The following is a 22,451-nucleotide window of genomic DNA, read 5'->3' as shown; positions in this document are numbered from 1 at the left end:
ACTATGTATGAGTGTGTCTCTCAATTAATCTGTTTTATACGTAATCTCATTTCTGTCCAAATTACTAATCCCCGTTTTTCCGTTGTTGTTTTTTCTTATTCCAGAATGGGCCGAATCTGTTACAGCTCGGCCAGCGCAGGGTCTTGTTCCGTAACTCTCAAATATATTGCGCAAGACACGTTAAAATGCAACAAACACCCCTCTGGGGCAATTATATAGCTTTGGCCACTGCAAAGTGCGCGCTGAACAACACGCATGACTTCCCTCGAGCGAGTACGCAATGCAACTCGCCGTATCTATCATATATTGGAGGCCGATAACGATAGATTTATTACGAAACTGACTCACGTCATCCATGAGCATTATAATGAAGTTGGGCCTCGCAGCAGCGTCCACATGGGAGAAAGCAGTTGCCGCAAACAGCGTTGCACAAACCACACAATGTGCCAACATCGCGCTCGCTGTTGTGCTTAATCAAGCAGCGCGTTGCATTCAAATGTCCGCTGTCCGTCGCCAACACGTCGTCGGGAGCCCGCACGGCCCTCGGTCGATTGACTTCTGCTCGCGAGACTCGAGTGCCTTGGAGGAGTCCGCCGATCGGTCCTATCTCGCAGCTCGCGAGTCTGATTAGCAATCTCTGCTGTTGGCGTGCGCGTAAGGGTTTCTAGCCACGCTCATTTCACCTGCGACAGAAGGACGTCGGCATGCTATACGTAGGCTTTCTTTTTATTGGGAGGATTTGCTGCAAGGCATATGTAGTAAAAAAAAAACATCAAATAAACGCCTGCAGCCTTTTATGATGCAGGTGCTGCATCAGTGAGTTAGCGCATTTTATTGTCCGTTATCCAACGGGTAAAGTATTCTGGAACATTCGGCTTTAGTTCAGCCTCCCTGGGCATCTTGTGCCCTTAGTACCAGGGCACAGCCACAAAAGGTAGCGAATGTCCGCCGCAGACACAGGTATACCGGGCTCAATTTGGACAAGTTGCACGGTTGTCACTTGCAGATCTTCAGGCGCAGGCGACAGCAGGTGTCGGGCCACCCCGGCCCGAAGCCTCCGAAGACAAACTTTATCCACCCGGGAGAGATTGCGGGTAAGGAAGCAGACACACGGCGATATAAGTGCACCAGGCCAGGAGGCATCTCTACTCATTAAAAAAGAAACGGTGAGATTCCGGCGGCACCGGGATTTGAACTCAGTACCTACTGCGTACGCGGCGGATTTTCTACCGTAGGCTACCACTGCGTTTTTTTTTTTTTTTTTCAGCGCAATCAGCACATGAATCCCGTTTCTGGAACTACTGGTATCCTCTCGCTACAGCTTTGTGAGAGAAACAGAAACTTGTGCCGTCTCATACGCTGACTGAAGTGGCGGGTAAACAAGCAAACGTGAAACACGCAGGCAAACAAACTTACAAACAAGTAAGTAAATAAGTGCCTATCGCCATTAATTAAGGGTGTTCGAATGCTCAAATTTATTAACTGAATACGAATATTGGAGAAAGTACGATCTTCTAACATCGAATGGAATAAAAAATATTTTCGAATTTCTAAACAAAGTGAAATATAAAGTTTCCACGTCGCCCGTTTGGTTAAAAAGATATATTTAGACTTTTTGATACATGCACGTAATGCCGTTCCCAAGAGGACGTCCGTTCAGCCGACATTGGTCCTCCTCCACCGAGGCTTCAATAAGTGCACTTTTCCCTGATATTCAAATGAAAACGAATATTCAACAATTTCGAGAAGTCAATGCTCGAATCTAATACGAATCGAACAGTCAGGGCTGTTGGAAATTTCGTATTCGAAATTTCGCGCCTGAACCCCGGCATCAGTATGTAAGTGGATTGGAAGCCCCCTTTCAGCCACGTGCTAGGGGACCTCCTTCTGAATAAATACCCTAGGCTTGTCTTTATTTACGAGTAAATAAAGATTGTGATAAAAAGAAAAGTGTCACGCCATAAATTTCAAACTATTTTTTTTTTCCTATACGGTCGTTATGGCTCAGTAAACGTTCTGGAAACTCTTCACTCTTCGGCTCCTTTTAGAGTACACTGCAGTCCATCTTTACCGATAAAAAGATGAACTAGCTAGCGTGCGCAGACACTGTCAAAATCAGTGACGTCACGGCGAGCTGGTGCGGGAACTTCAAGACGGTGTCGCCACTCATCTTTCGTTTTTAATGAGAATAGCATTCTTGGCATTTCCAGAGCTGATTTCTTCGCGGCTACCTGACTGTCTGCCTATCCCCGCCCAAAATGTGGGCCGATTCCGAAGGTATAGTGCAGTCCAAAAGTGTGGGCCGCTCGCGTGGGTATGTGCCACTGCGCGCGTGCCGCTGTTCAGTGAGCTTCCCTGACGCCAACTCGCCTCACTGCGGATGATGTTAACCGATAGGCCGAGAAGCGATCTTGGGCCACGGCGTATGCACAGGCTTCCCGGCGGCGTCGGCAGGAGGCGCATCGTGCCCGAAGAGAACCGCGAGAGAGGTGCCCGGCTGCATTGCACGCCTCATAGATGACGCGTTTCAGGAATTCGCATGCTTGGATAGTCATCGTGGATGAGTTCTAGTCGAAGTTTGCCGCCTTTTCTGGCTCGCTAAGCCTCTTATAGCCGTAAGAGTGACCTTTCCTGTTTGTAGAAGGGTGGTCTAATAATAGAGCTCAAATTATTTTGCCTTTGGTGTCCCTTTACCCAGGAAATAATAACTTAATCTGCCTCACTCGAGATAACAAATACGTACCTGCCGAAAGGTCAGATATTCTAATTGAATTGCCGGAAATCACTCAGCCGAAGTTACCTGCCTGGGGTGTTAGCTCATGATCTGGTGCCAGTGTGGCACAACACTGGCCCTCCTGCAGAAGAAGCGTTAGGAGCAGTCCACTTGAATCGGTCCTTTTTCCCTGAGGCTACATTAAGCACTCTTATCCGTGTTGTTCGAACAGAAGCGAATATTCGACAATTTCGAGTAGTGAATGATCGAATCGAATGCGAATCAAATAGCCAAGATTATTCGTATTCAAAATTTCAAATATTCTCATACCCTACCATAATTAAATAAGCGAATTAGTATTAAACAACGAAGAACGTCGACGGCAGGCAAAAGAAGTAAGCTAACCTAGTCGTCATCTGATATGTTTTCTCTCGCTCAATTTTCTCATATTAATATATTGTTGAATACTGCGTATACTGAAAAGAAATAACAGTAGAAAACTATGTAGTGATACATTTCTCTCTCTCTCTCTCTTTCTCTCTCTCTCTCTCTCGTGTGCGTGTGTGTGTGTGTGTGTGTGTGTGTGTGTGTGTGTGTGTGTGTGTGTGTGTGTGTGTGTGTGTGTGTGTGTGTGTGTGTGTGTGTGTGTGTGTGTGTGTGTGTGTGTGTGTGTGTGTGTGTGTGTGTGTGTGTGTGTGTGTGTGTGTGTGTGTGTGTGTGTGTGTGTGTGTGTGTGTGTGTGTGTGTGTGTGTGTGTGTGTGTGTGTGTGTGTGTGTGTGTGTGTGTGTGTGTGTGTGTGTGTGTGTGTGTGTGTGTGTGTGTGTGTGTGTGTGTGTGTGTGTGTGTGTGTGTGTGTGTGTGTGTGTGTGTGTGTGTGTGTGTGTGTGTGTGTGTGTGTGTGTGTGTGTGTGTGTGTGTGTGTGTGTGTGTGTGTGTGTGTGTGTGTGTGTGTGTGTGTGTGTGTGTGTGTGTGTGTGTGTGTGTGTGTGTGTGTGTGTGTGTGTGTGTGTGTGTGTGTGTGTGTGTGTGTGTGTGTGTGTGTGTGTGTGTGTGTGTGTGTGTGTGTGTGTGTGTGTGTGTGTGTGTGTGTGTGTGTGTGTGTGTGTGTGTGTGTGTGTGTGTGTGTGTGTGTGTGTGTGTGTGTGTGTGTGTGTGTGTGTGTGTGTGTGTGTGTGTGTGTGTGTGTGTGTGTGTGTGTGTGTGTGTGTGTGTGTGTGTGTGTGTGTGTGTGTGTGTGTGTGTGTGTGTGTGTGTGTGTGTGTGTGTGTGTGTGTGTGTGTGTGTGTGTGTGTGTGTGTGTGTGTGTGTGTGTGTGTGTGTGTGTGTGTGTGTGTGTGTGTGTGTGTGTGTGTGTGTGTGTGTGTGTGTGTGTGTGTGTGTGTGTGTGTGTGTGTGTGTGTGTGTGTGTGTGTGTGTGTGTGTGTGTGTGTGTGTGTGTGTGTGTGTGTGTGTGTGTGTGTGTGTGTGTGTGTGTGTGTGTGTGTGTGTGTGTGTGTGTGTGTGTGTGTGTGTGTGTGTGTGTGTGTGTGTGTGTGTGTGTGTGTGTGTGTGTGTGTGTGTGTGTGTGTGTGTGTGTGTGTGTGTGTGTGTGTGTGTGTGTGTGTGTGTGTGTGTGTGTGTGTGTGTGTGTGTGTGTGTGTGTGTGTGTGTGTGTGTGTGTGTGTGTGTGTGTGTGTGTGTGTGTGTGTGTGTGTGTGTGTGTGTGTGTGTGTGTGTGTGTGTGTGTGTGTGTGTGTGTGTTGTCATTTAACAGCTAAATATATACAATCTCAGAGACAATGCTGTATATGGTAGTTGCATTTTTCTTCTGTTCGACCACTAACCTCGAGCCGTGTTCATTGAAAGTAGAGCAGCAATTGGGGCCAGTTGGTTATACAATTCCTAGGAAAAACGTACCTGTTATGCATAGGAACAGAACTGGACCAAACACACACCAGAGAGAACGCTTATTCCGGCTCTGTGTGGTGTGTGCTTTGTCCTGTCCAAGAAAATGTTCGTTCACGCTCAGGTTAAAACAAACAACCAGTTAAGAGAGAGAGAGAGAGAGAGAGAGATGTAGCCGTCCTTTGCCGCTTTCTTTTTATTCGACACTCCGGACACCTCCCCACGGGAGAGCACATAGTCAGTACAGCCACGAGCAGCGATACGGTCTCGACGGTGGCACTGGCAGGCACCGGTCGATCTTCTCGCAGCCAGGAGGAGCCCACTGCTGCAGAGAGAAAACGCGGGAAGGAGCAGACGGTGATGGGCGGGTAGAGGGCTACACGCGAGCTCGGGAGCCGAGCACGCACCTACCATGGCAGCATCGTCGCACCAGTCCAGCTGCGGCTTGCCCGGGACCAAGCTGCGCCTGTGCTTGTGATAGATCGCAAGTATAGGCCCGATTTCCTCGCTGTACTCTGACGAGTGGGGGCTAGAAAGAAAGGAGAAAAGCGCCCCTGAAACATGCGCGTCGCGGCCGCCAGTACACACGTCGTTGGGGATGACTGCGCAATAATTATGGCTGGCGCCATGGCTCTTTCTTTTATTTGTCTCTCTCGTCCATGGAGGAAGGAAAACGTCTAGGAAGGAGCATGACGCCTGGCAACTAGCCTCGGCAAGTCAACACCCTCTGACGCCTCCCGTCTTCTCAAGGCTCTCAAAGGTTGCCGAACCTTTGTTTGGTTCTTGGTATACCTTTTATGGACGCCCCCGTCGCGATCTGCGTACTTCAGCCGCTCTCCGCTTTGCTCTCCCAATCGCGAGCTTGGCGGCTAGAAATTGCCGCTTGCCTAGCGCGTGGCGGTGGTCTATATCACATGAGCCTTTCCTTCATATATATATATATATTTTATAATGACTAGGCTTCAAAATTATCATCGTTCTTCCTCCATGTTATCGTCAGGGTAGACTAACACTATACTTAGGACATCTTGGACAGATTCATAGCGCCCCGGCCAAGCTACGCAGTCGCGAAAGCAGTATATATACGAGCGCTATTGACAAAATACGCGCGTTCCGGTAGCGATAATCATTACACTTAGTTTTGGTTTGGGTCCCGCTCAGCCTCTTAACAAAGCTTTACTATTGCCTCGCACATCTGAAGATCGAGCTGCCGGAACTTTCTTAATCGACCAGTCGAAGATACCTCAAGACGACACGAGGCATTTGCAGTCAGGCGTGGCGCGTCCGGCAAGTCGACCGACAGCCCAGAAATCAGACGGAAATGGCGACAAACGAGCAGCGGCGCCCAGCCCGGCGTTCGTGCTTTCGTCGCGTCCTGCTCGGCCATGGGAACGCCGAACCACCTGTGCAACGTCATGGCTGAGAGGCAAACATGCCGCGCGTTGTCTACACAGGCGGTGATACAGCGGGCCAGATTCAGCGCATGCGACGTCCGCCACACCTCGCCTTTCCTCTTCTTTTCGGATATGCCTGCGGCGACTCGAGACAACGTGCCCGCGGGGAGTTTAATCCTCGTGCACGCTGTTGCGCGCATCTTGGCGCAAATGTGCGCACGAAAGATTCTCCTGTGAACGAGGTGACAAAGAGGGAGATCTCCGGCGCCCAATCGCAGTGGCCGGGTGGACGCCGCGCACCACCTCCGTGTGGCCGACAAGAAGCCAATCGATCGCCGTCGCGTTCCGTGGCTGCGGCCAGGCCCGGCAGACTGCGGGAGACCGCGGGGGCGACGGAAGTGGGGGAGGGGGGGGGGGAAGACTGCTGATTCCAGCGTTCTGCGAGTGTGCGCCGATTCGAAACGAGGCAAATCGCCGCGTGCACTGCTCAACAAAAGCAACATTACTCGAGCCACGGCGTGGTGCACACCTTCAAAAAATGTGCGAATCGATCTGAAATTGACCCGCTCATCAGTGGCAGTCATTCATCCCTGTTTTAAAGGAACAATAAGTGCGAACGCTAAATGACTTTTCCACCGCCAGGACACTTGCTTTATGGGATGCTGCGAACAGCTGCAGAAGGCTGGTCCCTTGCAGCATAGCGCTTTTGAGAATGCTCCCGCATGCTCGCAACAGTCCAACGCAGATTGTTTTGATGACCAGGCGGTTACCATAAAGACGGTCTGTAGATAATCTTGGGGGCCTGGCATCATAGTTCATTGGCCCAGAAAGCAGTTCGAGCGCTTTTTCGCTACCTGAGGGAAACAGACTTGAGTGCCAGACTGTAGACATCCTATACCTAAGTTCTCTCTCTCCCTCTTTCACTCCCCATTCCCCTCCCCACGTGTAGGGTAGCAAACTGGACTCAGTCTAGTTAACCTCCCTGCCTTTCTGTCTTCCCTTCTCTCTCTCTCTCTGTAGATATTTTCTTTGTCTCTATCAATGAAACCTGACTTACCGTTGTGTTAAGCACTCGGACACTTGTGTATAGTAGGCCGCAAGACTTGGTATCCTCGAATACCTATGTTCAAGTCCTATTGCAACGGCCGACAGCGCTTCTTGCGACACATGTCGCACACCCTCGTACTAGTATTTCTAATGCTGAATCAGTATAACACGCTCTCATTCTAAGCGTACGTTCCCCATTCTGAGCGTGCACGGTGAAAAGCGCCAAAGTGGTGACTCTTCCTTAATGTGCACCGAACTAAGATGTTTGCAGCGCAAGTAGCACATAGAGACGAAGAAAAAGTAGCTTTCCCATGCGCTACGAACATCTTCTGAGTATTGGCCTCGAGCTCCACTACTGGAAAAGCTGGCGCCACCATCGGCGTGACGTCCTATTAGGGATCACGTGGACATAGCGGCGGCGTCGGCTGCTTCGGGAGCTCCGAAGCGAGCTGAAAACGAGAGTTTAAATTCCCTCGTACGCTGCGGTCATCATTTAGTGGTGAAATTTTCCCGCTTCGAGTGTCTCCTTTACAACGCTTGAAAGCACTACAATAGGTAGTGGCTGCCTTTGAAGGCGCGCAACATGGTAGACTACTGCTCGGTGCCGCAGTGCAGGACGTACGCAAAGGAGCCCGCTGTCAGCCTTATTCACACGTAGCCGCAGGACAAGAAGTTGCGTGAAGCTTGGCTCGCGAAACATAAAACCGGCAAACAGTCATCGGCTACAACTCGGGTATGCAGGAAGCACAGACGCGAGGAAGATTTCTGCTACGGCGCCGGGTCTGCGATGTTCGGAAAACGCGCACTGAGACGCTCGCCCGAGTCCACTGCCCGACTAATGTCATGACGGTTTGGTCTATGAACTTGTCGATTCTATAGATACTGGCAAGTTCACTGGAATGGAAAGGGAGCGGTAAGACGCACATTAAAAAAAGGCATGGCATATGGTCATGTTTTTTCGTGTTATGAATTAATGCACTGGATTACAAAAAAGAAGCAGCGGGAATCGCACGCTGAGAAAACCGATAAACATACAGTGCGACGCAACTCGAGAAATAATATTGAAACGTCCAAGAATTTAGAAAAAGAAAAAGGTTGAATCGTCGCGACGGCACATCACAGTCCCCGTAGGCGTCGAAGTCTCTACAATGAAATTATTTTTGAACAGCTCTGATAGCGCCCACGCAACAATGGTTGCTTGTATACTGTCAAATGCTCATATTGTGCGGCCTAAAGCTCATGGCACGGTGCGAAAACGCGCACGCGGCGAAAGCGAAACAGTGCGCCGACAAGCATGCAAACGCGCAGTCGGTCGCTGCGAATCTGTGCGATCGCTGCATTGAGGCTTCATTCTATGACACTCTATTTAGTTATACAAACACTACAAGAACATATTTCACATAGTTTGCTCTCAGCGTTTACCTAGCTTTCACGCAAGAAGCCGATTCGGGAGACTCCATCGCGGCGACCGCGCGCAGTGGCGTTCACTGTATGTATTCGGTAAAAAGATAGCCTCTGTAAAGGATTCCGTGCTTTCAGTTTGTCCAAGATTATTGTTTAGACAGTAAAAAAAACTTCTCTCGTTTCGAAAGTACTTACAGAAATGTCCGGGAGAGCTCGTGCGTGGTGTTTTCAGTGAGCGCTGACAGCAAAACCTATGAGGAGCGCGCCGCGTGATCCCCCATACTACGCCAGCGAGGCGCTTCCGATAGATGGCGACTCCGTAACTCCTCGCCGCCAATAATGGCATACCGACAAGCTGAAACGGTCACCGTGGTGCGCCGAAATGTCTGAACACAGTTCGCCCCCACTTGAATGCGACCTCTGCGGCCGCGGGAATACCCAACCAGTGGCACGAGTATCTCGACTTAGCGTTGTCTCCTCTGTGAAACTTAAGACTAAGCGCCCACTGCCCCCGACCCGCAGTTGTGCACGTACGGTATGGGGAACTTCTCTCCCGGGTCCAAGCCTAGGTGGAAGAGCACCGGCTGCTGCGTGTAGTTCATTTGCTCGTGGCTCGTCACGCCGTCCACACTCTGTCCCGGGCAAAAGTCGAGGCCCTGAAATGCCGACATATTGTAGGCGCTATATATATATATATACATATATACATATATATATATATATATATATATATATATATATATATATATATATATATATATATATATATAAATAAATATATAAATATATAATACAGCCACACACTTGCAATCTGGACGGTGCATTTAAAGGTTCAAATGTGTTCAACGGGTCAACGATTGTTTTGTGTACAAATACGCACTGTGGCGCCAAGTATAGGAAACCGTAATTCAGGTTGAATGAAACACTTCCAGATTGTAAAAGGTAAGATTGCATTTTAGTCATTTCACGTTGACTGAAATGTCTGTGCCCTCGTGCACGAGGAGCCAGACATTTGTGCGCAATCGTACTACTAATGCTGTGCATCGACGAGACAAATAAGGAATCAGCGTAATTGTAAAAGCAGAGCTCGGTAAAACCGGTTATGCCGGGTGCCAACTCGCGGAAAACATGGCATCGGGAGTAAATCGCCACTGCCAGAATAGAACCTACCCGCTGAAAATCCTCCCGGAATTCTGTCCAGCACCAAAAGTGCGCCTTGTACAGGCCGCTCCGAATCGCCATCAGCTCGTTGCCACGGTAGTAGAAGATGGGCCTGCGCACACATTGCGGGTGCAATCTCATTTCGGGAAGAGGTGCGAATCCTATTCGCTTGTGGAAGTTGCACCTCCCGGTTGTTGTTGTTGTTGTTGTTGTTGTTGTTGTTGTTGTGGCCTGTCACACGTGTGGCTCCTACCCACGACTGGGGATTGGCCAAGAAATGGGTGGATTATTCCAAATTAATATGGAGCATAAATTTCCAAATATCTATGCAATTAGCATTGAATGGCGTAGAATTACCTGTTAAAATAAAATCAGGAAAGTCATATGGAATGAGTAATAGTTAATTTAAAAGTACAAAAGAAACTGAATTTAGCAGGGCATTCGTTTAGATTCCCGGTGGTGATCAGTGGAAAGACTCGGCTTTTTCTTCCTCTTCTGTACCTATCCAGACTTAGTCACTGGTCTCTACTAAAACAACCCTTTAGCTTCGTACCGCTGGATTCGTTCGGCTTTTTCTCAAGTTTACATTTTGCCTACCCCCATTAACAGGCACTTCCGCTATATTTCTTTTTTTTTTTTTGAAGCAAACAAGACGACGTCGGTGCCACCCAGCAAAACAAGCCGAGGGCTGTATGAAGACGGAGCAGACGCGCTGAGTCAGTCATCACAGGCAGAAGATGAAAACTTAATTGAGGATCGCCTCCTCAACAGGGAAGGCGACGTGCTAGAACACGAAGAATAACACGCCAGTTCTATCCAGTATGTACAGATGTTGAGCGGGCGTTATCCAATCATGACAGCTGCTGGCGCGATCACGCTCTCCAGGATCAGTACCATAACTGGTGTAGCGTCGGCAGTGCGGCTGAGATGTAGAATCCTGGACAGCCAATCTGATGGTCGTAAACGCGAATCCTTGCGGCACAATGATAACCGTTGCCTTCTTTTAATTCTCCCGCATATTTTCTCGCAAGGGAATTTCGAGCCACAAATCATTTGGTTTTAATTTCATTTTAGCTTTAGAGCTCCTCGCTCACGCCCTTTCATGACTAAGTAGAGTTGACATCCGTAGCACCGGCAAGGATTAGCTTATCCTGCCCTTCAATTCGAGCGCGTTCAAAAGTCATCAAATGCGCCAATAAATTTACGCAAAAAAAATTAAATCCCTTGTGTCGAACTTGAATTACCCGCACAGAATAATTTTAACTAGGGAGAATCGCCGACAGTTCTATACTTTGAAGGACCTACCACTGCAGGCTCTCCTTCCCTTCTCTTCTTTGCTGATTTTTTTTCTTTCTTTTTTCCACCCGCGTTCCTCCTCTAATACTCTCTTTGACCACGAGACACTTCAGGTACTAGTATGAGAGCGGCAGTTACGAAACAGCGACTACCCATGCCCACCTTTATTACACGGGGTGTTCTATTTTATGGGTAACATGATTTTTACAGGTCACCCGTGACAAGTAGCACAATTCTAATTCTTGAGCTAGATTACTCTCAGAGACATTATTTACGGGAGAAAAGTGAATGTCTGACTAATCAAAGAAGCTTTGTCAATTAACTTTTAAACTAATTTCTTTGCGTCACATACTATTCTTTACTAATTGTAGCAGGTAACATTTAAAGGCATATCCTATTGAAACGAATTCTGAAGATGACGCAAGTTTCGAGATATGCGTCCTCAAAGTTTCCGACGGAATGCATTGGTGTTCCAGTAACTTTCGAGCTTCTATATTCATAAAAAGGCGTTTTGTTAAAAAAGAAAGCTAAATGGAACAACAAAAGTTAAATTATGAGGTTTTGCGTGCCAGAACCACTTTCTGATTATGAGGCACGCCGTAGTGGGGGACTCCGGAAATTTGGACCACTTGGGGCTTCTTTAACGTGCACCTAAATCTAAGTACACGGCTGTTTTCGCATTTCCCCCCATCGAAATGCGGCCGCCGTGGCCGGGATTCGATCCCGCGACCTCATTCTTAGTAGCCCAGCACCATAGCCACTAAGCAAGTAAGTGGAACAACACTGCTCTTTTGCGGCAAATTTGACTGCACTTAACTCAAAACTGGTGCTAGTTTCGAAATTCGTTCTATGTGAATGCGCCTTGCGTAATCACTGGCTTCAATACGTGTATTACATTGTGCGCGCTAAAGTATTAGCTTAAAAGTTGATTAGTGAACATTTATTAATTAGTAAATAATGCGTATTGATTTCCAGCGCAAGTAATCTACGCTGAAAGTCAATATGCCTTCGAGCGTTCCAGCTCAATAAATAGATTTGTGCCAAGTTCCACAGGCAATTTTTTAAAATTCTGTTAACGTTAAAATAGAACACCCGGTATGTCTTTCATACTGACCCCACTGAGAAAACTTGACTTGTATGCGCCTCCTTCCTTCCTTCCTTCCTTCCTTCCTTCCTTCCTTCCTTCCTTCCTTCCTTCCTTCCATGTCCTTGTCTGTTTAGTGCTTTACCTACATATTTCCAAAACACTCCGTCCGTGGGATACCCAAATGAAGCCTCAATGTTTTTCATGCTGTTTATTTCACCACATCAGCATACAGCCGGGGGTCCCAGCTAACTTTAGCCAGAGTTTAAAATTATTCGAATGCCACGCAGCTGGACAGAACCAAAGTACTGTTGTTTGCCGTCGCTTGGAGATACTCAGATTATTCTTTTCATTCCACCTAATTAGATAAATAGTCTTAATTAATTAATCGGCTTCTCCAATCTTATAATTAGATGAAAACTGTCGATGAGAAAATTGTACAGCGAAATGAAAGACTCCCGATACAGCTTTCTGTTGCTCAATATGTGCTACATGAAAGTGTTTTTTCGAGCGTGAAAGAAGGCAGTGAATGCACGCAAAATAGCCGCACGACTGGCCGCTCGAGGCATTTTGCGTGCGTTCGCGGGCTTCTTTCATGCTCGGAAAAAGACTTTCATGTAGCACGTATTGAGCAACAGAAAGCTGTATCGGGAGTCTTTCATTTCGCTGTACAATTTTCTTATCGACAGTTTTCATCTAATTATAAGATTGGAGAAGTTGATTAATTAATTAAGACTAATTATCTAATTATGTGGAATGAAAAGAACAATCTGAGTATCTCCAAGCGACGGCCCACAACAGAACTTTGCGTGGCCCTGGAATAAATTAATCTTCTAAATGTTCCGTTATGCGAGAGATGGGATCAATCGTTAAATTTGTTTAAGTGCGTATGTGGCGACTATATTGAAATGTGTCGGATATAAATGCTGTTAACAGGTGGCACACATCAAGAATGTCCGTTTTTATAGCTTAAAGTTTAACAAATGTGTTGGATGTGTGCACAATGTATGGTAGACGCGCAATTGAACGCGACACGTTTTTTGTAATGCGACCAATTTGTTCGATGACCTCTTAGTGCCAGTAGTGCAAACCAAAAAGCCGTAATGTAACTGAGGGGAGGAAGCAGCATCGTACAGCGCATAGGCTTTCGCGGCTATACGGTAGTATATGCGCTGACCCTCCCGCTTCACATACTGACTGATGTACGTAAGCGTTCTCGCTGCGACTATGTTGTGTTATTTTCTCTACCTGAATTTATTTTGCCGCACACACAATGAAAAAGCTCGCTCCAGAGGCTCGGAGTTTTAGTTTGCAGACGAGGCAAATGTGGTTCGAATTATGACTGAACGTCATCACGTCTGTTGCTTGCGTCTTTAATCATTCCTTGCGTATTTTCCGACAATAATGATTAAAACTTTGCTTCATCGCTACAGGCGTCTGAGCATGGAAAAAAAAAAGTAAAGGAATATCCCGATGCACATTATTTGCGCCCAAATATGTTAAACATCAAGAATGAATTGACCTTTCCACGTGGCGTCATTTGTTGGCTTTTCGCCCAATATACTGACGTCAAACACACGAGAAATTTCATCCATCACACAAGCGACCGCCGGAAATGTACAATATATGCCGTTGGCGTCATAAATACGGCTGATGTTCATGGTATTTTTGTTACGTGCCTGCCTTCACATAACGTTGTTCGGCCATTTGCTACGTGCAGAACGACTAGCACAGTGCCATGGACAAATTGTTTTGCATATCCCAAGCATACATTCAGCACTTCCTACGGACATCCACACTCTTGTAATGCGCATCCAAATGGACATAATTCTGATCGGGCTCATTACTTATGTCGTACGGAAAGTAATCAAATAATTAGTCGATCAAATCATAATCTAACACTGCCGTGGGATGTTAAGTGCGTTATTGAATCTGTATTGTCGTGCCCACATCGCTTTCTTTTTCTTTTTTGGTAGGGTTACATTTAACGAAATATTTACGATCGAAGTGCCAATATATTCGGGCTCGAGTAACAGGCTTCCTCGAGCTACGAGAGTGTTGAGCCTGCATTTAAAGCGCACTTCTGCCCGCGAAGTCACGTGTGTGCCAAGACGGGCTTATTCGCGGCCCGCCGGACGTTTTTTTGGGCCCACTTCGCAAAGGAGCGACGCGACGTAGAGTAACAAAATCCCTGGCGGCCCGGGCACGGCGCCAGGCCCGGGCACACGGGGAGCCGCCAACGTCCGCGCGGGGCGTTCACCTCTCGCTCGGCGGCTCGTCGCGGCCGAGCACGCGGCCCAGCAGACTCTGCCCGTCCAGCACGAGGCCCGGCGGGAGTGCGGCGCCGGCCAGCTCGGCGATGGTGGGGAGCACGTCCATGTTGGAGGCCGGCCGCCGGCTCACCTGCAACGGGACCCACAAGCTTCTGGGCGCGCGTTATGTGTGCTTGTAATGGCATAGTAGAAAAAAATGTACTCTCTGGACTCTTACAAACAGGTTACAGAGTTGGCCCTGCCACTTTCATCGAGCTTTCGAGAGCGCGTACATAGTAGTCCAGCGAGGCAACTGGCGCTGGTTAGAAGGAGCTGTGACTGACGCTTGCAGTGTCCTGAGGGTTGCTGTTCTGGACCTCCCAGATCATGTCCTCGGTTCCACCAAGTCTTACAGTACTGTCCAATTCGTTACCTTCTCCGCTCCGTTTGGCTCAAAAGGGTGGCTACGTTTCCTCTGGTTGGCTATGAAAACGCAAACATGGCTGAATTTGACAGAGTCCAGGAAATCCCTTCTGCTCGAGCCGTACAACCGACGCCAGTCACTTGGGCGTCCATGAAAAGAAACAAACAAGTGACACTATTCTAAACAACGAGATATGTACGGCTTTTTCACCAGGGCGGAAGAACAGGCATGTTGGTAATGTTGCATCTTTGATTGGCAGCGCGAAGACCGAGGTAAGAGTGATAGAAGGGCTCATTTCTGTTCCTTCTCTCACTTCCTGTACACGTCGGTCGTCGCGCTGCTAACCAAAGATGCTTTTTCACCTATACTTATTAAATCACAAAAACGCAACAATTTGCCGTCTCTAGAGAGCGAAGTGAACCAATTCAAAGAACGGTTGGCTTTGCAAGAACGATTACCTACACAACTGACTGTGTATAATTGGCTAAGCTTTAGAATTAGCTAATTTGTTATTATCCTTGCTCACATAACGTTTGCTTCCTCCTATATATTCCATTTCACTTCTGTTCAATATATATTCCATATATTCCATTTCACTTCATTCAATGCCGCACCAGAACCTGTAACGAATCATTTATTCCTAGCACCTCTCAGGAATGGAACCACCTTAACGGCACAGTTGTCGTAATCAAGGACAACTCAAAGTTTCGTTCGGCCTTATCAGACATCATCACTCCCGGATAAAATTAACTAATCAATTTTGCTGTAATAACTAACCATTTCTTGCTGCTTTGCTATTTACTTGTGTATGTTTTTTACCCACTCCCCTCTGTAATACTTCGGTCTTGAGGGTACAATAAAATTTAAAAAATATGGGCCACGGCACTATAAGCAATCAAAATTATTTGAAATAAAATAAATTAACAAGAACACTGATGCACACGTGAAGCATGAAAAATAAGCAAACAGTACAGGACTCTGTCTATCCTTCAATAACTGGAGAAGGTCATAGTCCGAGTATAGTCTTAAACAGAGCGTACACGACTCCCTCGCATTCGGGCATAAAGCTCACAAGTTAACAACACAAGTCATGCCCTCGTCATGATTATCATGATGAGTATTAAGGGTACCCGATTTTATGTAGAGATAGTATGAAAATAAAAAACCGTGATAAAGTGGCAATGGGCCGGCGAGCGCCGCCACGATTTATCGTAGTCTGCAAGTGAATGACATACTTAAAGCGTAAACTGACAGCCTCAAATATAATGTGTCATTATAATGTGTTATTAAATATAAAGTATTATAGTATAATATATAGCACAGTAGTACTATGGCTATTGGTCTCTCACCAACTTTCTGTTAAACTTATGGGCCGGTATTCACAAAAAGCTCTTGCGCTAAAATCATTCGTAAGAGCAAATGCTAGCCAATCCTTATGCTGGACATATTATTAGTGAAGGCCATCGGCCAGGCCGAATTCACAAAGCTGTTCGGTCGTGAGTGCTCTTTGCCATTGGCCGACGGCCTTCACTAATATCTGCAACATGGTGATTGGCTGAAATATACAGTTTCAGCGTAAGAACGTTTTTGTGAATAAGGGTCCTGCAAAGGACCCGTAGTCACGAAAAGGACGTCACCTCTGACATATAATATACGACCCCGTATTCACAATACAGTTTGTGTGCTATGAGTAATTCATCAGAATGCGTCGGCCAATCGCAATAGCGATCATATGTATTCGCAAGCCGGTCAGCTAACAGTCCATGCGAACAAAAGGCTTTGTTAACTCGGCCTTTGAGTCAGTGAGGAAAACTTAAAAGAAAAACGGCGCACCAAAGGCTGTCTCCCAGTAGTCATGTGCCGATTCCTGTGTCACTAGTACGCTCACCAGGAGAAATCTGGTACTGCTTACCTAAAGTAGGTTTTGAAATCAAGTGGTCATAAGTTATTGCCAAACCACTAGCACCTGGGTCCGCAGTCACACGGTTCCAGCCCACTTTCCTCCAACACATCTGCCGGTTGGCGAGGCACGCCGCGCGTCGTTTGGTTCGAGCCGGTGACGTATACGTGCGCAGATGTGAGACCAAATAACTCGACCGCAATTTCGTCACATAGAGTCGACCTAGTTATCCCGCATAGTAATTCCGCCGAGCTATCGAGCACAGGCGGACTGCGTTTCACTTACCGTACCGGCAGGAATAGTTCCGGGCCACCAGGCGATGGCCGGTTCCCGGACGCCTCCCTCGAAAGTGGTCTGCTTTCCGCACAGCAGAGGACCGTTGCTGCCGCCTGCGATGCCGGCACCAGCTCACGCGGAGCGAATCGAGAACGCTCACGATGGGGAATCGCGCTCAAGTCGTCGAGTACCACAGCTGATAATCGTGTGCGTGCCCGTGCTTACCAAGGCCTAATCTGCACCCAAACTTCGAGAAAGAAGACTGTGCGCATCGTATTCCTTCGGGTACCATACGAATTTTCCTTTATGTTTCAACTTTTCATTTTTTTCTTTTAATGAAAGTCCTGCACCTCCAAATTCCCGAAAAAAGAAATTACTGGCAAGAGTTGCATTTCATCGATATATTTTCTAGGGTTGTAAGGTCTAGGACCTTCACGTACTGAATGCAAAAAAAAAGAAAAACGGAAATGATCGTGTGCAATACTCCTTTAAGGAGAAACTTGGTGCAGCAGTAAATAGGACCATCGCTCACAGGCCAAAACAATGAGACGTCGCGTGTTTGCCTTTGTTTCGAAAAAAAAACTTAAAGAACTCTGAGAATAGTCCGTCGACTGGCTAGTCGAGAAAGCACCCTATGCCTTTCGTTGAACGTGGGACCGCGCTGGCATTAATTGAGTCCTTTTTTGCAACATATGTCTAATGATACGAGCGGCACGCCAGAAGCAAAGCTCAACCGCGCTAAAAGCGCTATAGTGAGCTTGCTTCCTGAGCCAGGAACAACATGATTTTTGCATGGCCTACCTTACAAAAAAGAAATCAAATGCGTGGCTATGTCTTATCATCTTTCGCTTTCTCTGGCAAGGAGGAACAGGTAAAGTTAAACGACTAAAATATGCGAGGACACCTTAGCACTTCTTATCAGTTGTGAATGCGAAAGCATTAATGTCTAATTGAACGCCGCTGAGCGGTCCTTCGAGTTACGAACTCCTCGCTGGTAAGCGAGCGCGTTCAGACGCTTGGCCAACGCTTTCTAGATAGCACAAGGCCGGTGAACTTCGATCAGTGACTTCATGCTACCTTGCCCGACTGGTAGCGTCCCTATTAGATATAATCTAATGGGAACGCTCCCGAGTAAGCCTCGGTGATTTTGACGTCGCCGCTTTCGTCACGTCGGGCTTGGAAATGGAAATGTCGGTCCAAGTATCATGATGTCATAAAGCAGAGTGCACAGGCCTGTTATCTGGGAGGCGCTGGTTTAGCCCAGTGGGTAAGCCACTGGGCGTTTGAGCCTGGGGTCGTAGGTTCGCAATTCACTACAGTCAAAGTTCTTCCTTTGGAATTTATTCTGTTTTATATATTAATTTCTTTATAGCGATTACCGAGGCGAAGTTGGAACGCAAGCGAGAGCTTGCGCGGACAGGTAGAAGTGGTACTAAAGCGAAGGGGCAAAGGTTGGCGCTATCTTCTGCAGCCCTAGCACGACTCAGCGCCAGACAAGCAACGCGCGGGTGACACAGGCTTGCGAGAGCGAAGGTGGCGTGGCGTAGCGACGATGCTCCGTCCCCTCACGTAACCCCTCGCGCGCCATCGCGGCAGTAGATGTTTCCTTTCGCTCGCTATGCTCCGCCAAGGCGCGCACGTGACGTGTCATCGCAGCCAATGGGAATTTAGGTGCCTTTTCGCTGCTACAGACACCGGCTTTTTCGCTCACTGGGTCATTTGATGTTTTCGCATCAATAGTAAAACTCCCTCGATTTCTAGGAAGCCTAGGTGTTTTAGACTTTAATGTATAGGTACAAGCCTTACATACCAAGTGGACACAAATAGCCCTAGACTGAAACGTTCAGTTAACAAAGGCTCTGGCTTCGTTTTTCTCAGTACGTGAGTAGTTTCTTTTACAGGTCCCCCATTTTCACATTCCGTACCCCGCTCAAAATTCCCCTCCCCGTTTTACAAAGAAGGCGCGAACGTACTGTGTAAGCTAAAAGAAACCATCCCGGATTTAGATTTAAGAAACACTGCTCTCAAATTTCTTGTTGAGCACTTGCACCCAAAGTTTACGAAACACTTGGAGCAATAGAACAGACCAGCTAAAAACCGAGCTGGCATTTCATTTTGGCAGACTTTCTTGATGCTAAAAGAGCATCATCCATATGGCCTTTCACAAGAACATGTCTGCCAATAAGAAAGAAAGCCTTTGTATCTACTCAGGCAGGTATGAACGAAAAATTTCCCCTTTCGAAAAATGACCTCCGCCTCAAATCAAAACCACCTTGATGGATGGATGGATGGATGGATGGATGGATGGATGGATGGACGGACGGACGGACGGACGGACGGACGGACGGACGGACGGACGGACGGACGGACTAACTTTAATGAAAGGTCCTGCGAGCTACGGGGCGCAAGGTCCCATAGAGCGGGCTACTCCCACGTTGGAGCCGGGAGTTGTAACTCCCTGGCCGCATCCTTGGCTCGCTGGTCGGCCCAGAGCTGCTCCGCCAGGTCCGTGCTGCGTAATGCTTCGTATAGCCTGGCGGAGTCTTGATTCTTGTTTGCGTGGGTCCGACCACACGGCCAGAGCAAGTGATATACGTCTAGTGCGCTATGGCAATTTTCGCAATATGATGTTGTGTATAGGTCAGGCATGTAGTGATGTAGTTTGTTCTGCGTGGGGTACATGTTTGTTTGAAGCATTCTGAACGTGAGGGCTCGAAGCCTGGTGAGCTTATTGTGAGGTGTGCTGTATATTCTGCAGTCTAGATAAAAGTGATTTGTGATCTCGTTATATGTGGAGGTAGGATCCCGATTCTCGCTGGGATGGTCACGACCAGAATAGGTGGCGTCGCGGAAGGTCAGGTCTCGCGCGCTCCTGTGAGCCATCTCATTGAGATTGGGAGGGGCGTCCTCGATCTCTCCGAGGTGTGCCGGGAACCAGCAGATAGTGTGATGCTGCAGCGGTGCGGATCTATTGATTATTTGTAGTACTTGGCTTGCAACGGCTCCTTTCTGAAAGGATTTGACGACCGAGCGTTAATCGCTGTAGACGTGGATGGTGGTGGGGTCTGTGAGCGCGAGTGCGATGGCGACATGTTCTGCTATCTCGGACTTGTGGGTCTTGACTGTGAGAGCGTTTGTGACTTGACCTTGCTTATTGACCGTGGTGGCAACGAAGACCTTCCTGGACGGATACTGTGCCGCGTCTACGAAACAGGCTAGGATCTTCTTATCCCGTATTTCGCGCAGGATGAACGATCCGCGTGCCAGCCTTCTGGGTTGATGGTGCGCGGGGTTCATGTTCCGCGGGAGTGGGCGAACCGTGTAGGAGTTGCGTGTGTCCGTCGGAACGCTTTGATATAGATTCTCGATTACTGTGGTGTCATGACCTAGTTTGGCTAGGATTTCTCTACCCGGTTTGGTTCCAGAGTGTTGTCCATTGAGCCAGTTCTTGAGCTTCGGCGATTTCTTCAAGTGTATTGTGTTCCCCCAGTTGCAGCAGGAGCTCTGTCTCGGTGTTCTTGGGGATTCCCAGCGCTAGTTTGACTAGCTTCCTCAGTTGTACATTGAGTTACGAATTATGATGGTCAGCTGAGATTTGAAATCTCGTTAGGAGACAGAACTTTATGAGCTGTCCTCTTTTCCATCTGGCAAAGCAAGGCGCCCCAGTTGGAAAACCCATTCATTCAGTTTGAGAGAGAACTCACCATCCACCTTGGCGTAGGTAGCCGCCCCATTGTCTGATGTGAAGAACACGAATGTGTTCTCTGCGACACCCGTGGACCTCAAGGCACCCAGGATAGCGCCCACGCCTCGGTCCAGCTCGATCACCGCGTCGCCGTAACTGCATACGTCCGCGAGACGCGCGTCATATAACCGTTCACAACACGTATAAATGTTAATATCTTGTTATAAGCCATTGAGCCATAACACATAATGCGAAACGCGCGTTTGTGGAAGCGTGAACGTTCTGAATGTCAGGTTTTTACTGTTCGTCAAGCCGTCGTGTATAACGCTTAACGTTGGGATTGTTTGTAATAGTAAAATTCAGGTTTATCGAGTGCGTGAATTTGCATTGCTTCTGATGAAAATCTATGCTTGTCACCCCATTTTCGCAACGTCACGCCTTTCACAGCTTCGTGACAGCACATTCCTCATGCATCTGACCTGTCGATAAAGCAACATCGTTAGCTAAAGAAGACAAGGCAGCCATGACAATGTGGCTAGCGACGATGTAGAGCAATGATTGACTGGTGCCCGAAACCGCGGGTAACCGGACGCCGGACGCTTTCCCTTTGGTCCCCATGCTTTTGAGATGCTGCTGCGCTTCATACGCGTCGCAAGTAGAGGATAACTTCTGAATTGTCTTTGCATTTACCCTGGGCTAATATATGTGCTCCTTGAGGGTGGTACTCTCTGGTTAATCCTTGCTTTAACAACCGAGAGAGTGACAATAACCTTCTACAAGGTCATCGTTACGGCGTGCCCCTTATGACACAATGGAGCATTCATTACACTCATAACCAAGGAAGCAACTCCCGTCAAGAAAGTACGGATGATGACGTGAGTGTACATGTGACGTCCCGGTACCGTAGGGCCAGCTACCCGTTTCGAGACGCACCAGTGACGTAGGCTAGAGCGTGACCCTATGTGTTGCGCCCGACTCCGAGACCACGAAACCCAAATCCCGAAGGCACAGTTAAGAGCGACGAGGCGACAAAAACGCCGTCTGTCAACTTCCCACGCTCCTGTGTCCTCTCAAGCAGTTTTCGGCACGAAATCGCCATCGTATGTCAAGCTACGTCGCATGATATATAGGGTACAAGGTGCAAGCTCCTGTAAGCTATTCAGCCGAGCATTCTCTCCAGTCCCTAGAATCAAAGTGAACTCGGTTGACGTCGAATGAGGAAGTCGGCCGCACAATTTTTCGGCAAATCCGTTTGACGAACCCCTTTCCGGGTTTCTGATCACTAAAGTAATTTATTTATTTGCATATGTTTTCGTTCCAATGCTGTCAAGTACTCTCACTTCACAGTATAGAAGTTCGGCCTTGTTGTGTGTTAGAGAAACGCTATACAAAAGAGATCAATAATTTGAATTTAAACGCACACAAAGACACTTCAAAATAAAAAAGGCGTGAAGAACGTTTATTTAATTAAGACTCTATTAAAGTGTGCACGCATGCATTCTTTTATATACATAAATGAAATGAAGCAGCAAAAGCCGTTGTGGCAATAATATCCGTATATGTGTACGGGGTGATCATTTTAAAGTTTACCGGAATTTTTAAAAATCGCCTGTGGCAGATAGCAGAATTCTTGCCCTTGAGATGACTTATTCGAAGAGGCGGATATTACTAGCACGAGAAATAGAAACACATATTCAACTAATTAAACAAATGTTCACTAGTTATCTTCTTAATTAGCTTTTAAGAATTGTAGCCGGTGAGATCGTAAGACGTATCCACCCGAAATTAATCTCCAGGATGACTCCAGTTTTCAAATATTATTTCCCAGAGTGTGGTACGAAATACATGGGCATTCCAGTTACTTATGTGCTTCAATGCATCAAAGAGCGTTCTTTTAATAAAGTAAGTAGAACAACAGCGTATTTTTACG

The 22,451-nt window shown here is 47.4% G+C and overlaps 2 protein-coding genes across 6 annotated transcripts in view; both read right to left on the bottom strand.

Moving 5' to 3' along the window:
• LOC126544873 (N-acetylgalactosamine-6-sulfatase-like) overlaps window positions 1–595 on the bottom strand; it is a 46,416-nt gene extending 45,821 nt beyond the window's left edge. Inside the window, exon 1 of one of the 5 annotated variants that reach the window (XM_055062131.2) lies at window positions 349–595. In XM_055062131.2, the coding sequence (XP_054918106.1) occupies window positions 349–453 (105 nt within the window). In that variant the 5' untranslated portion in view covers window positions 454–595. The remainder of the gene's footprint in view (window positions 1–348) is intronic. The other 4 variants (XM_055062130.2, XM_055062132.2, XM_055062133.2 and 1 more) reach the window with 4 other exon arrangements.
• A 4,175-nt stretch (window positions 596–4,770) lies between these two features.
• Window positions 4,771–22,451, bottom strand: part of LOC126544847 (N-acetylgalactosamine-6-sulfatase-like) — a 51,452-nt gene continuing 33,771 nt past the window's right edge. The window contains exons 8-14 of the mRNA XM_050192360.3: window positions 20,541–20,677; window positions 16,846–16,949; window positions 14,245–14,387; window positions 9,614–9,716; window positions 8,978–9,099; window positions 5,010–5,127; window positions 4,771–4,923 (exon numbers count right to left, since the gene is read on the bottom strand). Of these exons, the coding sequence (XP_050048317.1) occupies window positions 4,837–4,923; window positions 5,010–5,127; window positions 8,978–9,099; window positions 9,614–9,716; window positions 14,245–14,387; window positions 16,846–16,949; window positions 20,541–20,677 (814 nt within the window). The 3' untranslated portion in view covers window positions 4,771–4,836. The remainder of the gene's footprint in view (window positions 4,924–5,009; window positions 5,128–8,977; window positions 9,100–9,613; window positions 9,717–14,244; window positions 14,388–16,845; window positions 16,950–20,540; window positions 20,678–22,451) is intronic.

Source organism: Dermacentor andersoni, chromosome 1, assembly GCF_023375885.2.
Source record: "Dermacentor andersoni chromosome 1, qqDerAnde1_hic_scaffold, whole genome shotgun sequence".
NCBI classification, from domain to species: Eukaryota; Metazoa; Arthropoda; class Arachnida; order Ixodida; family Ixodidae; genus Dermacentor; species Dermacentor andersoni.
The sequence above is the reverse complement of the archived record's forward strand: the minus strand, read 5'-3'. Positions and strand labels throughout refer to the sequence as shown.